The 25723-nt window shown below is 36.1% G+C and overlaps 1 protein-coding gene across 5 annotated transcripts in view; it reads right to left on the bottom strand.

Annotated features, from left to right (window-relative positions):
- DACH2 (dachshund family transcription factor 2) overlaps positions 1-25723 on the bottom strand; it is a gene marked incomplete at both ends in the record, with an annotated part of 572537 nt that overhangs the window by 8706 nt on the left and 538108 nt on the right. For 2 of the 5 annotated variants that reach the window (XM_084259123.1, XM_084259125.1), the window contains 4 exons: positions 7581-7646; positions 10079-10225; positions 15455-15602; positions 15728-15876. In XM_084259123.1, the coding sequence (XP_084115249.1) occupies positions 7581-7646; positions 10079-10225; positions 15455-15602; positions 15728-15876 (510 nt within the window). Of the gene's footprint in view, positions 1-7368; positions 7647-10078; positions 10226-15454; positions 15603-15697; positions 15877-25723 lie in introns of those variants that run through there. The other 3 variants (XM_084259124.1, XM_084259126.1, XM_084259122.1) reach the window with 2 other exon arrangements.

Raw genomic sequence — 25723 nt, 5'->3', positions numbered from 1 at the left:
TAAAATACAAATACGAGAGTGAAAACTAAATCTTTGAATCAGAGAAAGACTTTTCCTTTTGCATGTTCCTCAGGTATATCTGGTTTTGGGGTGAGGTAGAATAAATCCTAAGCCTAAAAAATATATTGCGTATGTAAAGAGGGTGGAATATAAAGTAACTGGTTAAGCAGTCATCTGAGTGAACTTAAATATTTTTTTCCTGGATTATAGCCAGAAAGACCTGTGAATGAATTAGTTCTACACACTTGAAGATGCTAAGTAATGAAACAACTAATTTTGGCTTGCAAGTCTCACTATCTTACTATCATTACAGCTACAGTTTCATCTATTATATGAGTGAGATGTAACTGGAATTGTAAAAGTTAGATCTGTAGATAAGATTTTATGTGATCATGATAACTAGTGTAACAGTCTTTAAGTCATTGCAAATATTCTGTTAATGCAGTGTTAAGTGGTGCAAGCTACCTCGTGATAGTCAGGCCCTAAGTTATAAAGTATCATCTACTCTTCACATCTTCATAAGCAAGAACTGAAAGGATAATGTGTAATATAGTCTAACAGGTATTTATTTCAAAGCAAAGAGATATGATGTGGTCTGGGAAGCACCATTGATCCATACAAATCCTCTGGAGTGTGCATAACATAAGAAAGTCAAAAGATGGAGTTCATCTAATGAAACAATTTAAAAATAATAATGCTGTAGGGCCTCCCTGGTGGCACAAGAGATTAAGCACAGCACTGTGAAGCTATCCACAGCCTCTGCAGCACCAGGGATCTATCCACATGGCATGGTAGACCTCTCCTGTCTCACCCGCTGCTCCCCTCAGCAGTGTATTTCAGTCTGTCTGCCTGTCCTGTTCCCCACTTTGTCTCTGGTGAATCCTCTACCCCTCTGCACCTCTGTCCTGTACCCCAGTTCTTGTATGCATAAATAAATGAATCTTTAAAAAAATAATGCTGTAGCTTTAGACAAAGGTGCTAGGATCAGCTCGGTGTGCTAGAGCATTTTCTCACTCTATGATTGTAACAGGAGGCCCTGGCTCCTTTATCTGTGGTGCAATGGGGCATGTCCAATGACCCTGTTGTAGGGCAGGTTTTGATGTGCCAGTGAGGAGCACATTTTAAAACTTGCATAGTTTTGAAAACAGGCTAATCAATTTTGAAACCTCGGCACCCTGAGAGGGATATAAGCAAGGGCAGCCCATGGTTTGGGACACTTAGACCTAGACCTCTGAGACTTGTCAAGACACTCACTTCAGAAGCCCTTCACTTCAGATCTTCTCTGACTCGTTGCTTTGAATTGTCGATAGCTGCTACCTGACTTCCAGCACCACGTCTGACACCCTGACTACCTGATTGTTGCTCTTGCCTCCAGCTCTGCTTCCACATCACCTGCTGAGAGGTACCACTGGCCTCTCAAAGCTGTACACTGGCACACTATCCTCCGCACCACCTCAAAGAGATATCCAATGCTGCTTAATTCTCCATATTGCCACCTGCTGACTGTCACTGCATGCTTTTCGAGGGGCGGCCACCTCAAAAAGCTGTCCAGCCATCTCTAACCGCTGTCTGCTGCTTCTACTCCTCTGGCTCCACCATCACTCCTACCTCCAGCAAGACTGGCACCACTTCTTGTCATTGTTGCCTCTGCTGCTTCTCACCCAGGCTCAAGATAGGTGTTGATGGCTGCTGTGGTGCCATCTGAGCAATGCCACCTGTGACTACCTCCAGCTGCCACTGAGAGTTGGGTTCTGGTCCACCACTTATCGGTGAGTCACCAGCTCCCAGGTCTCATCAAATCGGCAATGCCATCTCGCACGAGCAGCTTTTGGTTTATACTGGGTACTGTGGACACTATCTGGGCTAGGAAAGATGGCCATTTGTGGCCTTAGAAACTTTCCTTTTTCCTTATCTTTTCCAAATTCTCCCTTGTAAATAAACACCGTTGTACTCTGAGTCTGAGTTTTATCTTGCAATTGTTAGCATAAGGGTTAGGACCCATCTGATATTTTCCCAGGTTTGCACAATTTCATGATGGCAAGTACAGAGTTTCTCTGGGTAGTAAGATGCTCCCACTCTCAAAAGAAACATTGAAGAAGAAAGAGGTTCTACTTTCCACAGTTTCTCTAATCTCTAATGTGCGATGTATTTCCACTTTACAATGGAACTTTTCTATTGTACAGTGGGAACATAAAGTGCATATATATCTTCCTGTGTAGTGGAAGATATCAAAAGGGAGGGTCATTCATGATTGATAAAGTTAGGACAGTAAGTAGTTTGTGAAAACCTACAGACATATGTACAGTACATTGCGGTGGGAGTTAGTAGAAAAATTTATAGGGACATTCCATCTGCTCTCTTTTTAGTTTGTCTTGTCATGTCACAAACATGGCAAGAAATCTCATGTGATTGATCTTTCCTGTTCCTTACTTGCACCTACCATCACTTTCATTGCTATTCTACTAAATTCTATAAGGACAATCTCAACTCACCAGTAATCATTTTCAATAAGTATTGACATATCATAAGCTCTTTGGAGGAGTGCGATTCTAGGTTACCAAGTTTGCAGCAGAGAAGTTGAGAAGGAGGTCTGAGAGTCAAGGATGGCTAGAAACTGTTTCAAATTGATTTTGAAAGAATGGATAACAATATACAAATTCATATATAATCCATAGTATATATGTTATAAGTTCTGCATTATAAGTATATGCATATTAAATATTTATAAAATATGACATATAACATAAAGATGTTACAATTGTGTGTGCTTTTTATTTTTAATATTTTATTTTATATAATTCTTACATCATTTTTCATTTTTGCCCAATGTATGCATTTTCATTTTGGCTATATTCCCCATACAATTGCACCCCCCTTTATTTTGACCCTAACCCTTCCTCTCCCCGCCCCTCCCCCCGTAGTGTGTCTTTGGTTTATAGTTGCTTGTTGATTTTGATTTTTACTTTGTATTAATTAGTCTTTTTCCTGGTCTTTTTTAAAAAAAACTTTTATTATTTTATAAAGATTTATTTATTGGGCCTCCCCTGGTGGCGCAGCGGTTGAGCGCTGGGCTGTGAAGCTCCCTGCAGCCTCTGCAGTGCCGGTTCAATCCCCAGCCACCGGCAAGGGTCCCACATGGAGCAGCAGACCTCTCCTATCTTGCCTACTGCTCCCCTCAGCAGTGTACTTCGTCAGTCTGCATGCTCTATTTCCGGCTCTGTCTCTGGTGAATTCTCTCACCCTCCCGTGCCTATGACCTGTGAGGGTGAGAGAATTCACCAGAGACAGAGTGGGAAACAGAACAGGCAGATGGACCAAAGACACTGCTGAGGGGAGCAGCGGGTGAGGCAGGAGGGGTCTGCCGCACCATGTGGGAATCTCCCTGGCCTGCCGGGAGATCGAACCCATGCTTCAGAGGCTGAGGACAGCTTCACAGCGCTGCTCTCAACCCGCTGCACCACCGGGGAGGCCCTGTGTGTGCTATTTTAAGAATCAAGTGACACCAATCTGTTTACTTTTAATTCTTCAGTGGCAACTTCAACAAGTGCTGCATAGATGAGGTCATGCTTTTTTTATACTTTAGAGTTGTCAGTCTTATGCTCTCTGAATAAAGTCCCACACATTTCTGTTTAATAAAAATTGTTCACAAGGAAAAAACAGATCTAGTTGGCTTATATTTTACATCAAATTTTGGCTTACTGTTGACATGTATGTTGCACTTGATATCTACTTTGGAATGTTTGTATCAAAAAGGGAAAATTATTTAATAGTCCACCATTTTTGTAGAAAAATATCATAGGAAAAATATATTCCAGTATTAAATTTTTTGCATCATTATCAAACATGTAGGCAAAAAAAGCAAATTTTTTTTTTTTTTACAGAGATTGGCACTCCTCCTGTAAAAGCAATCCCTAGTTTTGTTTAATTTTCCTCAGAACAAATGCAGTGGCAGAAACGAGAGCAATGTATCACTGTTTACTTGTACTGTATGTTGTATCTCCCCTGAACCTTTTAATTTTATTTTATTACCTGAAAGTCAGTTGTTGTCTATTGTTTGTTTTCTAAAATGAAGGAGATCCATATTCTGGGCTTATTTTTCTATTATTATTAAGAAGATGATGTCAATTTTCCAAAATTTAGGAAACATGCACTCTCAACTGTACCAATAGGCCCTAAAAATGAAATATAGGCATACAAAGTTAACTGAGGTATAAACATGCAAAGGGGAAGTCTCCCTGCGAACATAAAAAGATGTTATTTTCTATTCAGCAGTTCATGTTACTGCTGTTCATGCTAATTAATTAAAGGAGCTGTTGTTATAATGTACAAACAGGGAATCTGAGAAATTGAGAGGGCTTTTAGGTCTCCGAGTGAAGTTAAGTCAATCTGGGTGCAGGCAATCAAATGTAATGAAATCACTTGTCAGTGCTAAGCTTGCAAAAACTGTGAAGTTTGACTAGGGAGTAAAAGGATTATAATTAGATTTCCAATAGGATAATAACTAAATGGCAGAACACAGTAAAGAGAAAATATTACTTTGTTAGCTAATGGTACTGCTATTCGGTTTTAGTTTTTATCAGTGCACTTGTAGTTGTGCTAATTTAATTTGCTTTTATCAGCAAAAATGTATACACAAATGGTACTTGAATGTCATTTCCAAAAATCATTGATGTGAAGGTGCACTTAATGACACCCTGTATATTTATTTTATGTTAAAAGGAGATTAGTTGATAAGATAGTTGATGTTCTGTCTTACAAGTCCCCGAATGAGTTATGGGAATCTGGGTGGGAGGGTATGAAATATATATGCTCCACTGAATCCTTTAGCAGTTGTGAGCAATCATGAGAGTGAGTGTATATTTGTTGTTTGATCACCTTAAAATATTTAGTATTTGTTATCATACACTGATAAAATATAAGAGATACAGAAATTATCAGAAGGTGGTCTATATTTGATGTCTTATTTGTCAAACAACATTCAACACACAAAGACATGAAATAAATAAGCTAAATAGATTTAGAATACATGTAAGGATTCTAGTACATTGGGTAGTTTGTCTTACTAAACTTCATGTGGAAACTATCATAAAATGGTATATGACTTTATTGGTTCTAATGGTGTTCAAGAAACATTCTTCTAAGTTTTCTTGAAATTCTCTGAAGGAGAAGCCAAAATAGAACTAATTGAAATTCAAAGGGAGACAACTGGGTTCTATCCAGCAGAGCTGCTTACAATAGCAAAAGAAAGAACTTCACTAATGCTGGAATTTTTTGCTGTGATAGAGATGAGTTTTGGAAATGGCATTTTTTTTTTTGGCATGTGTGAAATCGACCCTTATAAGCAAAACTAAAAAATAATCTTCCAAGTTAAGTGAGGAAATGAGGGAACTGGAAAAGATAAAATCAGTATCAAAATAAGTCAGAAGAGAAAAGAATTATTTAACATAAAAGACCAAAATAATTAAAAAGAACAGAAAAATGGTGGTTAAGCTGGCATTTTATGTTTTCCAAGCATTACACATTTTCTGAAGTTCAGAGGTACACATAAAAGTAATCTTTCAATTCTGAGTATCTTAAATGAAAAGCAATTTTATTGGGATTTCAGATAATTATTTGAATTGATTGATTGGTGAGCTATATTTAAGATTGATTAGTTTTGATAATATTTTTTGGTACCTATTCCCCAAATAATAGAACAAAATATTTTGTTTGAAAATAATTTATTTTATATGTTAAATTGTGATATTACTGACATATTAATATAAGGTTTTCACCCTAGTTTGTATAAATTTGGTTGGGAACTTTATCACTTACAGTGTTTTAAATGTTCTGCTGAGAAAGAGAAGAATGTATATTTTTTCCATTTTTATCACATTTCAAATATTATTTAACATAGTATAAAAGGAAGATATTTGATAAGGAATTATAACCCATCTTACTTTACCATATATTAATATTAAGCACACATACTAAGCAATTTGATGTGTGATTAAAAAAATAGTTCATTCACTTGCTTTAAAATAAGCTCCATTTCAGTCCTTTTAAAGGTATATCTAATTCTCCCATGTTGAAACAGCAAAAACTGGGAGAACTTATTAAAACTATGCTCAGTGAAAACAAATATTAAGTATGTCTTAAGGTCAAGTTAATATGCAAGAACCATTGCTGATAGATTTCAATAAAATAAAAAAAAATTGAACCGATTGCAGAATGAATGTACCTAATTGACCTCCCATGAATAAGGTTACTGTTATTTGTTACACGAAAATTAAGTAACTTTAGGACAGTTCAAGTGCTGTCATGCTTCTATATTTCCTGAAGCTGCCACAGAAATTGATTACCCTACGATGAACCCAAATGGATCTTTTAAATGTATAAATCTGGTTCTGTTGCTTTCATGTAGATCCAGTGGAAAGGTACTGATTACTTTAACCTCCAGCGAGTAACATATCCATGGTTCTTCCTTTGTGATACTTAGGAGATAATTTTCTTATGGAGATGTATTGTCTTATTAGAATGAGACTGATTTTTTCATAATAAGTGTGAAAATAAATTTAGTCAACATACAAAGTGGTAGAAAACTGCACCAGAATCACCCTGGAAAAACTCCAGAGGTCAAATTCAACTTTTACTTTCAGGTGCTTTTGCACTCTAGTGAAACTACGTTGATTTGTTTCAACTACTTTTTACTATTAAATATTGTTTTTTTTAATATTGTTTTTTTAAAATATTTATTTATTTATTTATGCATACAAGAGCTGGGGTACAGGCCAGAGATGCAGGGTGGTGAGAGGATTCACCAGAGAAAGAGTGGGAAACAGAACAGGTAGACTGACTGAAATACACTGCTGAGGGGAGCAGCGGGAGAGATGGGAGAGATCTGCTACACCATGTGGGTAGCTCCCTGGCCTTCCGGGGATTGAAGTCATGCTGCAGAGGCTGCAGATTGCTTCATGGTGCGGTGCTTAACCCTTTGCACCACCAGGGAGGCCCTATTAAATATTGTTAAACTACTTTTAAAATTCAAAGTATTTGAGCATTCATGGGAATCTTGCAAATCGTGAATTACAAGTTGTACTCATTTCCATATATAGGCAGTTTCTAAAGTTAGCTAAAAGTGGCATGGAGATATATATATATATATATATATGTTTGATGAAAAATGTTGTTTAGAACACTTAAAATATTGGTAAATTACAATTATTGTACTTGTGACTTTTAAAAACAGTAAAGTGGTGAGATTTTAAAAATATACATCTGTATACTTCTCAATGGTAAATTATATTCTATTTATGTATTTTTTTAGAAATGCCTCCTAATGTATAAAAGCTTCCTTAGCTAAACATATAAGAAATTTGCTCATATTATATATGTACAATTAGTAGTACAAGCTCAAAAAACACTGCAGATTTCATTCTGTCATAAATTAAGCAGACTGAAACATTTATTTTACTTATGTGAAGACTATCAACATAGGAAGAGCATCCCCACCCCACCTGGTGTCATGTATTAAGTAGTTGTAGAGAGACTCATGCTCACATATTAAGAAGTTATAAAGAGAATCATGCTATTTACTGTACCTTGCATAGCAGTACTATCATGAGGAGTCCCATTGTTTTCTATTTCATTATCTGCAATTCTGGAATCTAAAAGAAGTGGCATTCAAGATTAAGTTACAATTCTTGTTTTCTTCATTTCATTTCAAAGAACAACTCCTAAACCAATTACTTTAGTCCTATAGATAACACAAGCCCTTGGTGGTGTTTTCTGTTTTGTTTGTTTGGTTTTTTTTTTGTGTGTGTGTGTATTTGTTTTTAATGGTAGGAGGGAGAATTATAAACTGTAGTTGAATTCTACAATATATTTCTAGGTATACAGTAAATGCATCTTCATTTAATTCTTCAGAGATAAATCTCAGAGATATAATCTGTCCATAAAAATCTTCAAGACTATCAAGTAACATGCTTTGACTGTGGAATAAGAAAAATACAGATACATGGTATTTCATTTAAAAAAATTAAATTCATTGTACAAAAATGAACAATGATATAAAATATATATAAGTAATTAATTGATTTAAAAAATAAATAAAGATAAAATTGCAAAGTGGTTAAATAATTTCCCCAGGGCTTCCTGCCAGTGAGAAACAGGTTCTTATTGAAAGTGAAAATCAAAATCAACAAAAAATTATGAACCAGAGACACTCTATGGGGGGTAGGGGGCCGGGAGGGGAGGGATTGGGGTCAAAATAAGGAGGTTGCAATTGTATGGGGAATATAAAAATAAAATTTATTAAAAAAAACAGGTTCTTATTGTTTACAGTTTTAGTGGCATATTAGCTTATAGATTATTATTATGTTCTGCTATATTAGCAAAATATTAGATGTGTGAATTTATATTAAATATGAGCTATAATTCTAAAAATGCCATATATGAATTCATTATGTTGACATATATAAATTTATATAATCAACATTTTAAATATATGGATTTATACTACCCCAAACTATTAACTAATGAATTTATATTACTACAAAAAAAAGGAAGACACAGAGACAACAGCATAAATGGAAGTATCCCACTTATGGAATATTTTCTGTTTCTAAGATTTGATAGATGAGATTAAACACTAAAAAGCAGGTTATAGCTTGTGGCATGGATCTAAGGACAAGAGAATACATCAATTGGTTTGAAAAACTTGAGTAAAAGAAACAAGTGTTGGGTTTGCATTTTCAATTTTAAATATGAAATGTGATTATCTAAAAGCTATTCATCTACATGAAGCACAGCTTACTATGGGAATTTTTGTTTACACACATTTTCTAGGACACCCTTGGGTAATGTGATAACAGATGCCAGTGTATCACTCAAATTAATGTAAGGAAATGAAATGAAAACAAGGCACCCATCATGCTGTATAAACAGCCTCTTTTCCTTTATATTACAGAACACTGGAGCTACAGGGGAGCTCACTTATGGCTGGATTTCAAATATGTGAAAAACATATCAAATTTTCTGAGAATTACAAGTTCAGAGCCTCAAATAATAAGAGTATTAAGAACATTTGTCCTCTTTCTGGTCAGAAATGTTATTTTTAAGATAATCATGGCTGATGGCTCTCACTGTCTACACTGCCCCATTCTATGAGATCTCTGTGTGCTGTTTCTTACCCACTGTCGTCTGTGTTTCAATGAGACATGGTAGTCATGAGTTAATAATCTAGCACTGTATTTCTATTGATTGTGGTCACAGTGATCCAATACAGTCACTGTAAAAAGAGAACTGAATGTTTGCAAATTATTTACTTTTTTCACATTTTAGCTACCATACAAAAACACCTGAAGAAGGAGAAAAAAGCCAAGAGAAAACTGGGAAAATCTGTACAAAATTCTTTATTCATTCTTCCTATAGGGGTATTGAAACAGCCTCCTTTTAGTTAATGTTCTGTCATATGCATGCATGGGGTATGTGTACACGTGTATAAAATATTTAGCTTCATCCTGGCTATATACAGATAACAGCTAAATCTATGTGATTTCAATGTATTATGAAAGAAAAAGTTGAATATTCTATAATGTGAAACAGTGTTGTGGGGTTTCATAATTAAAAATGGATTAAGAAAATACTGGAAGTGGAGAGATTTCATGACAAAAGTACCTCTTCCCAAGGATCCCCAAGGATTTACCTAGAAAATTCTTTCACAACCAGGTGTTCCCTAGCCTTCAATTCTGATGCAATCTATATTAAAGGATCCAGCAACTTACACCTCATTATAATTGAGTACACCAAACACCAACATGTTTTCACATAAATGTACCTAAAACACATTTCAGGTGCAGGGAGGTTATCAGTATTACTACTTCTACTGTAAAAGTCAGCAGGATTTCCCTTTCATTCCTAGGCAATTTTAATCTCCTTCAATAGGGATTATTCTGACAAATTTTATGAACTAAATTATACCTGGACAAATCCTACCCCTTCCTTCCCTCCTTCTTTCTTCCTTCAACTCTTCTATTTTTCTGTTTGAAATTGTTTTGCTTTATGTACTTTGTGTGTGAAAGTCCAAATCAATCATTACCTTTCAACATCCTCAGGCCACTATCACCAGTAGTGGCTTGCTTAAGTGCTTGCTCAACCTGCTCCCGGCGCTTTGATTCAAATTCCAAGGCTTCCTGCAGTTTTCTCTTGGCTTTTTTCTCTTTCTTCAGGCGTTTTTGCATGGTAGCTAAAATGTGAAAAAAGTAAATAGTTTGCAAAAGCTTGGTCAATGAAATGCAGTTGCCAGTTTTGATGGATTATAAAACACAGACATAGATACAGAGTAATATACATGTATCAGTAGACATGTGATTAGCTTCTTTTAGTTCCATTTCTCACTAGACTAAACCAAAGAGTATTCAATCATACAACTGGACTTTTTTTTTTTATCTTTCACCTTTCAGTGTGTCTGTTCTTTTTTTTTAATATTAAAGTTTTTTTATTTTTATTTTTTTTTATGTATACAAGCACTGGGTACAGTCAGAAGTGCGGGAGAGTGAGAGAATTCACCAGAGCCAGAGTGGGGTAGAGAACAGACAGAATGACGAAATACACTGCTGAGGGAGGGGATAAGCGGGCCCAGCAGGAGAGGTCTGCATGCCATGTGGGACCCTCGCCTGCGGCCCGGTATCCAACCTGCACTGCAGAGGCTGCAGAGGCTGCAGAGGCTGCAGAGGCTGCAGAGGCTGCAGAGGCTGCAGAGGCTGCAGAGGCTGCAGAGGCTGCAGAGGCTGCAGAGGCTGCAGAGGCTGCAGAGGCTGCGGGCACTTTTGCAGCCCAGCGCTCAACTGCTGTGCCACTAGGGGAGGCCCCTCTGTGTGTCTGTTTTATAATATACAAGCATTTGTATGTAGTGGAGTACAGAATTATTTTCTACTTTGCTTAACTATTTGCATTTAATGATACCATCAAATTATCAATCTCTTAATATATTCTATTATTCATCAGTTTAACGCCATTCATATTTAAAAAAAACAAAATATCAGAAAATATCTACTGGGTTGCAAAATGCTGCGTATTCTTAAAAGCTTAAAGCACCTAGTGTTTCTTTCTTTCATATGCTATCAGCTGTAAGAGTAAATATCTTTTTATTTTTATTTATTTATTTATTTATTTATTTATTTATTTTTTAAATTTTCTAGAGGCATGTCTTATTTATTTATTTATCTATTTGTTTGTTTGTTTGTTTTGTTTATACATGCACTGGGTACAGTCAGAAGCCGGGAGGGTGAGAGAATTCACCAGAGCCAGAGCAGGGAGCAGAACAGGCAGAAGGACCGAAGTACACTGCTGAGGGGAGCAGCGGGCGGCAGGAGAGGTCTGCGCGCCATGTGGGACCCTCCTCTGGTGGCCAGGGAGCAGCCGGGGATCGAATCGGCGCCACAGAGGCCGCGGGCAGCTTCGCAACCCAGCGCTCAACCGCTGCGCCACCTGGGGGGCCCTATCTTTTTAAATATACATATATTATCATCAGTCTTTCTCCTTATATAGATGATATAGATAGATTGATATAGTCATCTATATAGCCAATACATGTGTATGAATAGCTTTCAGCAATGATTATATTAAGCAATTTGTAAAACACCCAACAGTATTATTTATTTTGTAAACAGAAAAGGTAATGAAGAGCTAAACAAAAACTAGAAACTTTAACTGCCCTAATGCATGATTGCTTCTAAACTCTGACACTTTATAATCTGATAATTTCTCAAATAGAATTACCATATTCCAGCAACATATTGGCTCATAGCAAGGTTCTAAGCAGACTGAATGTCACATTCTTCCAAAATCAGGTTTGCAATAGAAAACATCCAATGACCATTAAGCAAAACTATAAATTATGTGACAGTTTTAAAATGTTAAACAAATTCATAAATAAAATACTTTGAAATGAATATGATGGTAATTTTATATACAACTCTATCTCACAGTTCAATGTCTTTTTATATAAATGAACCCCAGCAACTTGAAAGTCAGTTACTAAACTAAATTTATGTTCACTTGAGACACATTCAGAGGCCTAAGGTAATAACAAAATGGAAATCTTGAAAGAAAAACACTGACACCAAGAATGTATGGCTCTGTCATTTTTGAGGAAAGACTATTATATATGGTTGAACACAAAACCATTTTAGTTATTAGTTACATTTAATTATGATCATACAAATAGTGTTTAACAAATTATTTAAACCAGAAATCTAGATTCATTCAAACAAATTTGATGTCATTAAGATAAAATTTTGTTTCCAGTAAAATTATTGGTTCAAAAACATTCTATATGCTGATTCTATATGAACATGTTCTATATGTTGAAATTTATGATTTTATATTTTAAGCAATATCATAGATTATTACATTCAAATCATGTAAATAAATAGTAGCTATCATTTATTTAGAATCTACTCTGTACTGAGCATGTTTCTGGGACTATGTTTCATTTAAGATTTATAACAACTCAGCAAGGAAAATACTATATCTTCATTTTATAGATAAGGAAACTGAGTCTTTGAAAAGTCAAGAAATTTATCCAAGTTTACACTGCTATTTGTTTTCATAGTCTGTGAGTGAATGATCACATAAGCAATTGTTACAAAGCCTGGGGATTATATTGTTGATTAAGGACCAAGACAGGTGACCTCCAAGCTCTCTCACAGTTCTATCATTTTATGGTTTTAATTGTTTGATTTTCAAAGAATATTACTGTTTATGTTTATGTATCTTTAATTCAGTAACACATTCTGGCTAGAAACAATATGGTAATATTTACTTTGAATGTGAAATAATGCTTTTTTAATTTGGAAAAAGATACTCAGACAATTACCGCCACATATGAAAACTATATACATACAGTTTTATCTATGGTCTTTGTGTATATGTGTATATAGAGATACTATTTTTACTATTTCTTAGAGATGTTACTTTTTAACCAGAATATAATTTTTCTCACTCTTTCTTTTTATTCATATGACTTTCAATAAAGAACTTACCCTTTGTTGCAGTAAGTTGCTTATATTGGAGATGAGATATTTAGAAAACTAGAAAGGAATTTAAGTGATCATCCACTTCACTATTTTTTTTTTTGTAATAGATGAGAATACTGACTGACATTCATAGGGATGATGTAGGTAGCTTCTCTAAATTAATGAGGATAATATTTTCCCATAATAATGTTATTCATTAGATGCAAAAATGTTAAAATTAGTGTTTAACACATAGTAGAGAGTTGGTAAGCATTAGTAAACATTAGCTAGTGGTAGTAGTACTGATAGTAGTAGAGCTATAGCAAAAGTAACAATGGCTGTAGTAATGTACTAATAGTAGTAATGGTATTATTAGTATTATACCCAAATAAATAATAGATGTATTAAAAACACATATTTCAAATTAAATTTGATAATAGGTTCAATATTCAATATTATATCTATACAAGATATGTATAATAGTAATTATAAAGATAGATCTAAAGATTCTATGAGAAGTTAGTAAACAAATATCAGTGTGAATAGATTCTGAAAAATTAGAAGCTGACTTTACTACATGTAGTAGGTTTGCATAAGCCAATTTTCAGAATGTTATTACATTTAATATATGATTATTTAACTCTTTGGTACAAGAAAATTCCCTACAAATGAATGTGTTTTTATGACTGTTAGAAATCATTTATTTTATGTACCCAATACCAGAAATATACAATTTCTCAGAACTTTAAATGACAATTTAGCCTTTACTTAGTAGTTTTTAATGACTTTGGCAAGATAAGAAGATGAGGCTTAATTCTTTTTAAATGCAGTGACTTACTTTCCATTTGGACTGGACTAAGGATTCCTAGGCCTTAAGGAAAATATACAGTGAGTATTCAGTTTCTTGACACAGATTATAAAAGATAAGATGCTACTTTTGTATAAAATAAAGTTCATGAATTTCACTCAACTAGTGTCATTTTTGTTCTGGAAGGCATTATTCAGGTATGGAATTTCTCTACCATTCTTTCCCCTCCTTACCCTTTAACTCTTTTATTAATATTTTCTTTGTGATATTTCAATAGAAGTATAAGCAGAAAGGGGAAACAACTGAATTTAACAAGTCACTTTGCTATGCTAGTATTTTATGGTAAATGTAAGGAAGAGGTGAAAACTATTGACTAGGGCAATGTTTTTTGGTTTTGATATGAACTAGTCCCATTGTCCATATTTGGAGATAATAAATGTTGACCTATGTTGGAGTGTTAATTCAATTTGTGACAATATTTCTTCACTATCTCCCTTATCTCTTTATTCTTTTTTTTAACTTTTATTTTATATATTTTTACATCGTTTTTCATTTTTACACAATGCATGCATTTTCATCTTGGTTATAGTCCCCATAAAATTCCCACCCACCTTGTTTTGATCCTACTCCCTTCTCCCCCATCCTGTAGTGTGTGTCTGGTTTATAGCTGCCTGTTGATTATGATTTTTACTTTATTATAATTAGTCTTTTTCCTGGTCCCTTATGCTACTGTAATTTAGTCCTCATCAGCACTGCCTGATGTAAAATATCCTTTTACATACTTGTTTCTAGTCTTACTCCAATCCCCCTCTGGTTGATTCCCAACACCTGAGTAGTCTTGATTGCAATCAGACCAGATCAGATAATCCACCTGCTTTTTTAAAAAATACTTTCTATAGCCTGCAAGGCAAAGTCCAAGCTAATATTTACATGGTTAAAAGTGCTCTTCATAATTTAGTTTTTTTATCTTTCTGTGTCATCTTCCACCATTCACTTCACAAAATTCAAAGCCATTGAAAAAACAAACTGTATAAAGTTGTCTTTATACATGCTTCTTGCTTCCATGCCTATGATCACTGATACCTCTGTCTAGAATGTCCAATTATGTACATTCTTAGCCAATCGATTCTTCAAAACCCAGGTTCAGATGTCAGAATAAAGGAGCCTTGTTCAACCATCCATCCCTCCACCAAGCTGAACTACCTAGTCCTTTTTTATATAACCAGACATAATATGCCACTTTAAGTTGAAATTAAGTGGTTGTGCTAGCCTGCTAAAATGTAACTATCTTGAAGTCATGGAATGAGTATTATTTATTTTATAACCCTGGAATCTAGCACTGCTTTTGACAAAGAGCAAGCATTTCACACAGAAGGAGTTTTTTTTTATTATTATTATCTATATTATAAATTCAGAGAGAACTAAGAATATTCATCTTTCCAAATTTGCAACCGACCTTAAGTTCAGATCTAATTCATTATTTTTTATTGCAAAGAAAAACAGCATAATCTCTCTACCCTATGGGTATTTGATTCTTAGCTTGTCATTTGTTTTCAGAAGTTCTAAGCTATCCCTGAGAATATTTCTATTACTGTTGAAAAATATCCTTAACACATTATTACTCAGTAATTGCAATTGTTAAACTTACTTCTGCTCTGCAGCTCAACAGCAAGCTGTCTTTCAAGATTTTCTCTGATTTCTCTTTCTCTATAGAGCTCCATTCGCAGTTCCTTTTTTTCTTGTTGAATCTGTTTTTCTTGGATGCGAGCATTATCCAAAGCCACCTTCAGTAGACCCTATGAAAGTACAGCAAATGACATGCAGTTCATCTTACCTGTTTTAATTTTTCAAATATGAAATAATTTATGTAGGTGCTAATGTCTTGTATTACATTTATTTTGTTTATAGAAATATTGTTGACCTGAATGTTGGTCAACAGTGTCTCCACAGAGGACAGACTATCAGCAAAAATGAATGGTCCTGGGAAGCCAGGAGGCAATGCCTGCCCGGGAGTCAGCTGGATCTTGTCCAAAGGTGATTTCATCATTGGGATTTGTACAGGCACCTCTTCTGAAAAAAATAAGGAAAGTTAATATCAGGTTGACAAATAATTAGCTCACATTTTTTTTCAAAGATTTGTTTATTTATACAAGAACTGGGGTACTGGCCAGATGTGCAGGAGGGTGAGAGGATTCACCAGAGACAGAGTGGGAAACAGAACAGGCAGACTGAAATACACTGCTGAGGGGAGCAGCGGGTGAGACAGGAGAGGTCTGCTGGCCATGTGGGTATCTCCATGGCTGGCGGGGATCGAACCAGCACTGTAGAGGCTACGGACAGCTTCATAGCGCTGTGCTCAACCGCCTGTGCCACCAGGGAGGCCCTCAGCTCACAAATTTTACAATGTTTCTTTCACCACTAATAACACCCATAAATATTTTCTAACACTAAGTGATGGAAAATCATAATTGGAAATCATACTTACTACTAAGCTTCTTCTAATTTCTCAAAATGTCTCAGTAAAGAATCAGTGAAAATGAAAGAATGTGTAATGCTAAAGAGGCAGGGAATTTGGAAAAACAAGTCTAAGATGTGTTTAGGAATACCTCTAAATAAAATAATCAGAAATCATCCTGGAAAAACATAAAATACTTTTATTTTTTTCTCTTCAAATGTATCTACATATATATGTATGTAGGTGTGAATGTATGCATCATCTGTGTCCATTTTTTTCAATAATTTGATAGAGATCTAATTTGCATATAATAAATTCACCTTCTTTACATGTATGTGTCAATGATTTTGGTAAATTTACAGAGTTGTGCAGTCATCACTAGAAATCCATTTTACATCTCAACTCCCTCCCCACAAAAAATACCCTTTCATGACTATTTACAGTTAATATCCTTTCTCACTCCTGGTTCCTGGCAACCACTAATCAATCTATTTTCTGCCTCTATAGGAATGCCTTTTTTAGATATTTCACAAAAAATATAATCATACAATATGTGGTCTTTTTTGTGTCTAGCTTTTTTTACTTAGCTTAATGCTTTTGAGGTTCATCCATGTTCTGGCATGTAGTTACATTTTATATCTTTTTCTTGCTGGAAACTATTTCATGGATTCACTGATTTTTGTTTAATCATTCAACAGTTTATGGGCATATGGATTGTTACCTTTGAATTATATTCTTTTTTTAAAAATATTTATGCATACAAGAACTGGGGTACAGGCCAGAGGTATGGGGGGTGAGAGGATTCACCAGAGACAGAGTGGGGAACAGAACAGGCAGATAGACCAAAGTACACTGCTGAGGGGAGCAGCGGGCAAGTCAGGAGAGGTCTGCTGCACCATGTGGGTTGCTCCCTGGCCAGGGATCACTCATGCTTCAGTAGCCACGGACAGCTTCAAAAGTTGCATCTTAACCTCTTGCGCCACCAGGAAGGCCCTGAATAATATTCTTTTTTTTTTTTTTAAACATTTATTTATTTATTTATACAAGCACTGGGTACAGTCAGAAGTGCGGGAGGGCGAGAGAATTCACCAGAGCCAGAGCGGGGAGCAGAGCAGGCAGAAGGACCGAAGTACACTGCTGAGGGGAGCAGCACGCGCGGCAGGAGAGGTCTGCGCACCATGTGGGACCCTCTTCCAGTGGCCGGGGAGCAGCCGGGATCGAACCGTCGCTGCAGAGGCTGCGGGGCAGCTTCGCAACCCAGCGCTCAACAGCTGCGCCACCGGGGAGGCCCCCTGAATAATATTCTTTATGAAGAAATACCATATGCTGTGAAAAGCAAGTTGTGTATTTTGTGTCTCCTTTTATTTTCACATTACCTTTTCCTAATTCTCAGTATCTTAATGAGATTCACTCATCACTTCAGATGAAGAGATATCAATAAAAGTTTTACCTAACAGGATGTTTCAGATTTTTTTGACATATGCATATACCGTGTGTGTGTGTGTGTGTGTGTGTGTGTGTAACTATATATATAATTACAAGAGGCATCTGCTCTCAATTTGAGAATCCAAACTACTTAGCTATTTACTTACATTCTTATTGACAATCTTCTGTGAGATGTATGAAACAGTAAAGTTTCATCTATGATTAGGGATGGGAGCTTTTTTTTTTAACATATGTAAAAAACTGTTGGGAAGAGGTAATCTTGGAATGTAGTCAAACAAACCCTGGTGTTCTTAAATAGATTTGTAATGGGGTAATCCCCAGGGAAAGGGGAGGATCCAGGTTCCCTGCCCCACCCAAACACCCAAAGGAAAGTTGGAGCTGGGCAATAAGGAAAAGCCAGAGAAGACAAGGGGAAGGAAGGAAGGAGATCAAGAAGGAGACCTGTAAGAGGCACATGGGCAGACAGACATGTAAAGAAGCTACTCTTGCTTCTTGGCCTTGGACTTGTACCAGGGACTTGGGGAACATGGAATGAGACACTTGAAAGAGACAAGAGATGTGGGTGAGAGAACTGTGGGGAGGCTGACAATGGCAGATTTTACATTGACTTGAGTTTTAATTTTGCTCTTTTTCTTCTAGAAATACCTTGCCTCTTCTGCCCCCTTCCTATGGGTCCCCACCAGAAGGTGCATTTTGACTTGTGGCAAGCTTTTAGGCCTCAGCTACCCTGCTTTGGACCATTCCTGTTTGGCTGGGCATTTGCCCATGAGGGGATGGGTAATTTTGGGTGTTTAATTGGAAACTATTTTAACTATACCCTTTCCTGTCTCTTCTTTTTATTGCATACTAATTGTATTAAAGGTATTTTCTGTTGAAGGTCTTATGCACTAAAGTATATTTTATCTTGATGTGGAAGATTACAGAACCTATTTAGAGCAGGCAGGTTTGGGGGCCTCGGGATATCCCTCCTTCCTACTAACAGATTCAACAGCAGTGCATGATGGGGTGAATCATAGCATTTCAAACAAAATTATACTACTCATTGCAGTCTTTTATTTTATTAACTGGGCACAAATAAAGTCTGAAAGTATGCATCTCTCTGGTGAGAAAATTTTTCATTTTCCCTCTATGAGTCTCATGCAAGAAAAATTCTAAGATTTAGACCTAACCAATTTTCATATAGCTCGGACATAGAAGTCTAGCTATAGTTCTGGTTCTTGAAGTGATAGAAATATGACTTTGTCATACAGTTAGACCTTATTTTTTAACTGCAAGAAGTCTATATAATTATTGTGCAGAGTTTTGAATCCCGTTGGTTCACAGGTATTATGGTTCGCTGTGGGATTTCTTCTATGAGAAACTTCTGTGAGTTTCCTGAATGGGATAGCATTAACACTGAATCAAATGCTCTTGATATAGGTAGCTATTAGAAATTCTAGTTTTCAAAAACCTGTAGTGATAAAAATGCTAAATGACTATTTTAGAAAATCAACTGTTTCATTTTACCTGAATCCAAATTATCATAAAGTATATTCATTGGTCTCAAAGTCTTCAATAAAAGTTTGTTAGTTTCCTTTTAGCAAAGGAAGCTACAGTGAATAGATTCTCAGAAATTGGTTTTAGTAAAACTTGAAAGTAATATTTTGATCATAAATTCATGATGTGCATGTGCTTTATACAGCTCATACATTTCTTTCTTTTTTTTTAAAGATTTATTTATTTGTTTGTTTATTTATTTATACAAGCACTGGGTACAGTCAGAAGCGCAGGAGGGTGAGAGAATTCACCAGAGCCAGAGCAGGGAGCAGAGCAGGCAGAAGGACCGAAGTACACTGCTGAGGGGAGCATCGGGCGGCAGGAGAGGTCTGCACACCATGTGGGACCCTCCCCCAGTGGCCGCGGCGCAGCCAGGGATCGAACCAGCGCTGCAGGGGCTGTGGGCAGCTTTGGAAGCCAGCGCTCAACCACTGCGCCACCGGGGAGGCCCCATTTCTTTCTTTTTTAAAGTCAGTGGTAGGTTTGGAAAAGGTGAAGTATTTCAGAGGAAATGAGCACAATAGCATACATTCTCTGATATATTTCAACAAGTCAGTCTTGAACATGTGAAATATCTTTAAAATACCTTAAATTCTAAAATATATCTTAGCAGCTCTAATGTTTCCAAAGTATATTTCTCAACAGAAAACCAAGTGATATTATGCTTTATTTGTACTATTTGAAGTCTGAATTTAGCTATTATGTTGTTTTCTACACATGAATACATTAAGTTGATATAAAAATTTCATAATTATCAATATCAGTAATAACTGGAGAATTTCTACACATTTATATTGATTGAGAGATATATACACACATGCATATATATATACCTTTAAGTAGAATTTATGTAGCCTGGATGACCTGTTTTTATAAAATGAACTGTTACAAAACTAGAACATTGACTTCCTGCTGATTCAGAGATCATATAAGGTTTCTCCTGAGTAAATATTTTGTATTGGGGCAGAGTTCTTAAAATTATTCCTTGTTATGTGTCATTGTAAGCACACATGTTACCTCAGTGGTAACAATCTAAGGGGATATTCTATACACAAAATACTGAAAAGGAAAGCAATGCATAGAGTATTCATAAAATGAAAACATAACTACATTGAAATCACCAAACACCTTCTATTTGGAAAGGGAGGAAATATTAAATTGGCTGAAAGGAAAATTACTATTGACTGTGGAGACAGGTTGCTTGGTCTATGGTTTGTAATGTGACTGTAACATAGATTGAAGTTTCAAAATGGCATTATTCTTCTTTAAAGAGACAGAGACAGCAGAATTAGGTGCCGCTTGCTGCAGTGAGGATCAAATGCAAAAAGAATCATATTTCATCAGCCCTAGTCAACACCACGAAAATAAATAGAAATATAAGAGGTATGCAGGCAATGATTCATTTTGATAATCTGGCCCAAGAGAGACACATACAGACAGCACACAGATCTAAGCTCCTACCAAAAGACAAATAGGATAGAGGGTGGGAATTGGGATGACAGTATAGCAAAGGTCACATCGATTTTCAGCAGCAGTTTTCACACAGATGAGATAACCCTGGACTCTATTTGGCCCATTGTTCATAACCTACTTGTCTCATAAGCAATAAATTTCCCAGTCCTAGAAAAGACTAGTAAAGAAGAAGGATTCTACTTATGACTTCTTATGATTAAGTTTCTGTGCTAACCAAACATGCTTTTTCAGACCAAGGTCACATTGCATGTTAAGGTCCATAAAAAGCGAAAAACTTGTCAGAGTATACTATGTTTTGGTATATATGAGAGAAAGTGTCAAGCCATTCATCACTTCTTTTCTGACTTAAATCACATGCTACAAAAATGAATGATGAATCCATTAGAAATCTATTTTAGGCTTTTAATAGGTCTTTCATGTGAATGACATCTAAATTTTGCTCTGAGTTTGAATAGATGTACTCTTATGTAGAAATTTATTAGGCTTGAGATACCCTAATTGGCAATAAAACTAAATGTGGGGAATTACTAGAAGCATAGATTGTCAGTTAAATAAGTATTTCTTCATAATTCAGGGAGAAACTGTTTTGATTGAGCATTTTGGTCTAAAATATCCAAAATGTATATATTGAAATCATTATCAACACATACGCAATGGTATAAAACTAAAAGGTAAAGATAACTGCAATGTAGCTGAAGACAAAAGCAACCTTTTCATTTATTGAAGCAAAGTGGAGACTGCTTTTATTGAGATGGTTTGTTAAACATGCCATGTGTAGGGTAAATGGAGGTGATCATGCCCCCCCCCCATCATTAGCAGCAATGATGGACACTTGTGGGCTTACACATGTGCCTGATGGTGGCACCCGGACTGTGGAAGGGGGCACATCTGAGCCAGAGACTGAGCATATAAGGGGGGTGTCACGGAAGGCAGCAGCCTGAGAGAACTGAGTGTGGCAGAAGAGGACCATGGCGGCATAGGACGATGGGGCAGTAGAAGACCGTGCAGCGGAGTGCAACATAACACAGTGGAGAGACCGTGAGAATAGGCCAGAGAGCACAGAAAGAGTCTCCCTAGGGGTTGGGAGGCTTTTCAGCCTCACTACCCCCAGGCCCCCCTGCCTGCCCTCCACCTGGCTGCCTCACTACACATGGTGAAGGAAGATCATTAAAAGCCTGAAAAAGCCACTGAGGCATCCATGACTCTCCTTTACCTGTCTGCCCTGATCATAGAAAATCTGTTCTGTGCCTTGCTGGCGCTACATCATGCTTTGGTGCTTGTAAAACCACTTAAAGAACAAGCCCTTACTTTTATTTATTTATTTATTCTAAAAGATTTATTTATTTAAACACTGGGTACAGTCAGAAGCGTGGGAGGGTGAGAGAATTCACCAGAGCCAGGGCGGGGAGCAGAACAGGCAGAAGGACTGAAAACACTGCTGAGGGGAGCAGCGGGCGGCAGGAGAGGTTTGCACACCATGTGGGACCCTCGCTGGTGGCCGGGGATCGAACCGGCGCTGCAGAAGCTGAGGGCAGCTTCGCAGCACACTGCTCAACCACTGGGCCACCAGGGGAGGCCCACAAGCCCTTACTTTTAATTTCTTGTTTAAACCCAGACAAATAGATGTAAACATTTATGAGAACTTTATTTGCAGGAAAAATGATAAACATATAGTAAATGCTCAGAATGGAAAAGCCTCCCTAAAAATTAGTGTGAAGACTATTAGAGGCTTTCTGTACTAATTTAGTGCTTATGTTCCAACTTTTTCATGGGGTGAAGTGTTTCCTCTTTTCTCTGTACTTTGGAGATTTTGATATAGCTGTGGGAAATGGAGCCACCTACAAGTCATCAGTTTTTATTCTTTAAAAAATAAATTGTATTTCATTATTTGGTTTGAAGTTTTCCCCTAAATACAGCTGATGCAAGAGACTCTATTGACATCATTAGTCTCACATTAGGGACAAGCAAGACAGCGGCTTCCCTCTCCCAAACTGAGGAACAGTAACAGCAACAAAATGACTTAAACTTTTGTGTAATGATCTTACCTGCACCAAAAATATAAGGAAATGTTTATGATCTGACTTGAACAATGACTCAAGTGTTGCCATCATCAAATGTGGAAAAAAAACCTTGTTACCAACTTGTTACATTTTTTTTTTCAGGAGATGAGTAAGGATAAACAGCTGCTAAATTAAAACAGAGAACTAGTAGCAAAGTAATAAGGGTCATCAGCCTGACAAAATGAGATAGCATACTAGTAAAATTAATTACAGTACTGTTTTGATCTGGATCCTTATATTAGCAAATCAGTACAAGTTCCTTTATAAACTATGAATTAGAAAAGAATCACCTTTCAGATAAAACATACTGATAATATTATAGCCAGTGAAGTGTTTGGAAGATGTATGATGCCCAGTCCCTGTCATAAAGAAGTTGATACATTCTTTTGGAAACAGTAAACAAGTTACAGAAGTGGACAACAAAGTGTGAAATCATGTGTTAATTATCTCTAGGAGTTCAAAGAAGAGATCATTGTGACCTGGAGTAAGCATTCAATTTATACTATTCACACTTTAGCTGAATAATTTTCCCACTATCTAGAATAAAGTTTCATGGAACTTCCACAGGACAGTGTTGGAAAACCTGGGCAAAACATGTTAAACAGTTTTTCTTAAGGCAAGTGTTGCCGCATAAATTAGAGTGTGTCCAGTGAAATTCCAATTTCAGATAAAAGATGAAAATTTTTGACATCTTGCACTCATTTATTAAATACTTGTCTATGAAGTTGATATTATGTCCTACAGACATTTAATTAAATATTTATAAACATTTAGCATGCCATATTTCTTTGTTTAAGTTGGAGGCCACACGATATTTTCAGCTCTCCTGTATTTAAATAAGTGCCCGAGAAGCTCAAGGACCTTAGCATTTTACCAAAATGCCTACCATAGCACTGTCTGTGTTAATATGTGGAGTGGGGTTCTAAAGGAAATGAGGTATCAGAAACTATAAAAAATCCCTGGACTGAACAGCTTCTGTTTGACAGGATGGTTTATGTGCCTCACCTGCACTCTTTATGTTATTACCCCTGTTTGTTTTCTTTTCTATGTCCAAATATTCCATGGGAAATTCTTTTCAATAATAATCTGCTGCTTATCTAAAATTCAAATTTCACTGGGAATCCTGTTTTCTCTCTTTATTTGCTTAATCTAATAAAGCAGAATATCTCAGAGACTTTAAACTGATAAAGCTAAATATTAACTCATGTTACATTAAGGCATCACAGAGCAAATTATGAAGCGCATAAAGTGCTGCATCCTAGTTTCCTAGGTTTGAATCCCTCCACCATGCTCCATTGTATACCACATCTTAGTGCACTCCTCAGTTTATTTGTATAGCCAACTGCATTTATATTTGCTTATTCTGCTTTAGCCACACCCTCTCTCAGGGGCTTAAATATTTTTTGTACTATCTGGCTAGAATGATATTCCCTTGGATATCAGTATGGCTAGATCCCTCACTTGCTTCAGCTCTTTAGTCAAATGCCACTTTCTGTGCGAACTTTTGTGGCCACCTTACTTAAAATTGAATGCCTTCAACCTCGGCCACAGTCCATAGCTCTTCTCTGTTTTTCACCTAACATTTATCACCATTTAACATTAAATGGAAAGGTTACCATGGAGGTACACATATATTTACATTATCATCTCCTTCAAATAAATATAACATCCCTAGGATTAGAAACTGTTGTCTTTTTTATTTACTGCTATATATTTAGCACCTAGAATACTGCCTGGCACATAGTAGGGAATCAATAAATGTTAGTTATATGAAAGAAAAAGGAAAACATTACTGTGACTTTAGCCAATCTGGGCATAATGAATGTCAATGGCATTTACACAGAATACTGTTCATTTAATAATTCATATGTTGGGTTGTGATTTTCTTTTCTATATTCCTAAACCAGTGGTTTGTTAGTTATTTCATTATTACTGAACATTGCATGCACTTGAATTATTTCTTAACTAATCTGTAAACTTTTTGGAGTTAAAATCTATTGCTTCAACATGTTGAAGTACACCCTTAGCTTTTTTTTGGGGGGGATAATGTGCTTAATGACTATTCCATCATGCATAAAACCTAAAGGTCAATCAAATGAATATGCTTGATATTTTATTTTATCAAATCTTGAAAGTTGGATGAAGTTTCTCTCTGTTTTCAGAGGTGACCTTACAGATATTGTCTATTTGTATTCATTCTAAAATAAATGTTATTGTCATTAGTGGTCCAGGGTAGAGTTTGGCCATACAAAGGGATGTGGCAAAGGCTTGCAGTTGTCATTTTTAATTAGCAAAAGACAAAAAAAAAATCTCACTGGATACTTATTTAAAATGTTTTAAAGGTCCTACCCATACGTATTATGAATGTTCATGCACTTACTAGGCAGATAGATAGATTTTCATAAAGGCACAGATAGAAACAGGATATAATGTGAAATAGAAAACACACACTAGAGAGTCTCTGAATGCTTAAAGTTAGGATGTATCATTTTCAACAGATTTACAAAATTTTGCTATCCTTCCTCCTGGGCACCAATAAGAACCTACTTGGCTAGGAATTTCTTAATGTGCCGAGATACATGTCTAGACACCAACACTCAGACATTCTCATTCACTGAAGGGTAAAGCCCAAGAAAATGTACTTGGTCAAGGAAAACCAGAACTTTCTCATTTATCTACCATTCTTTGTTGTCTAAATTGTGTTCCATTTTGGGTGTTTTTATAAAAGTAATAGGAGATTTAAGTTACCCCTTGTCTCATGTCTAAGTCAGATAATCTGGAAAGATGGTATGGCCAGGATTTAAATTGAGGTTCTTACACTTACTAAATGAGCTTGAAAAGATTTCCTCCCTCTGCATCTCAGTTTTATCATCTGCAAATAAGGGAATTAACAAGTACCTACCTTATAAGGTTGTTTGGAAGTTTAAATGAGTCAGTATGTGTAAAT

The sequence above is a fragment of the Talpa europaea genome, assembly GCF_964194135.1.
Source record: "Talpa europaea genome assembly, chromosome: X".
Lineage (NCBI taxonomy): Eukaryota > Metazoa > Chordata > Mammalia > Eulipotyphla > Talpidae > Talpa > Talpa europaea.
This window is presented reverse-complemented; position numbering and strand designations above follow the sequence as displayed.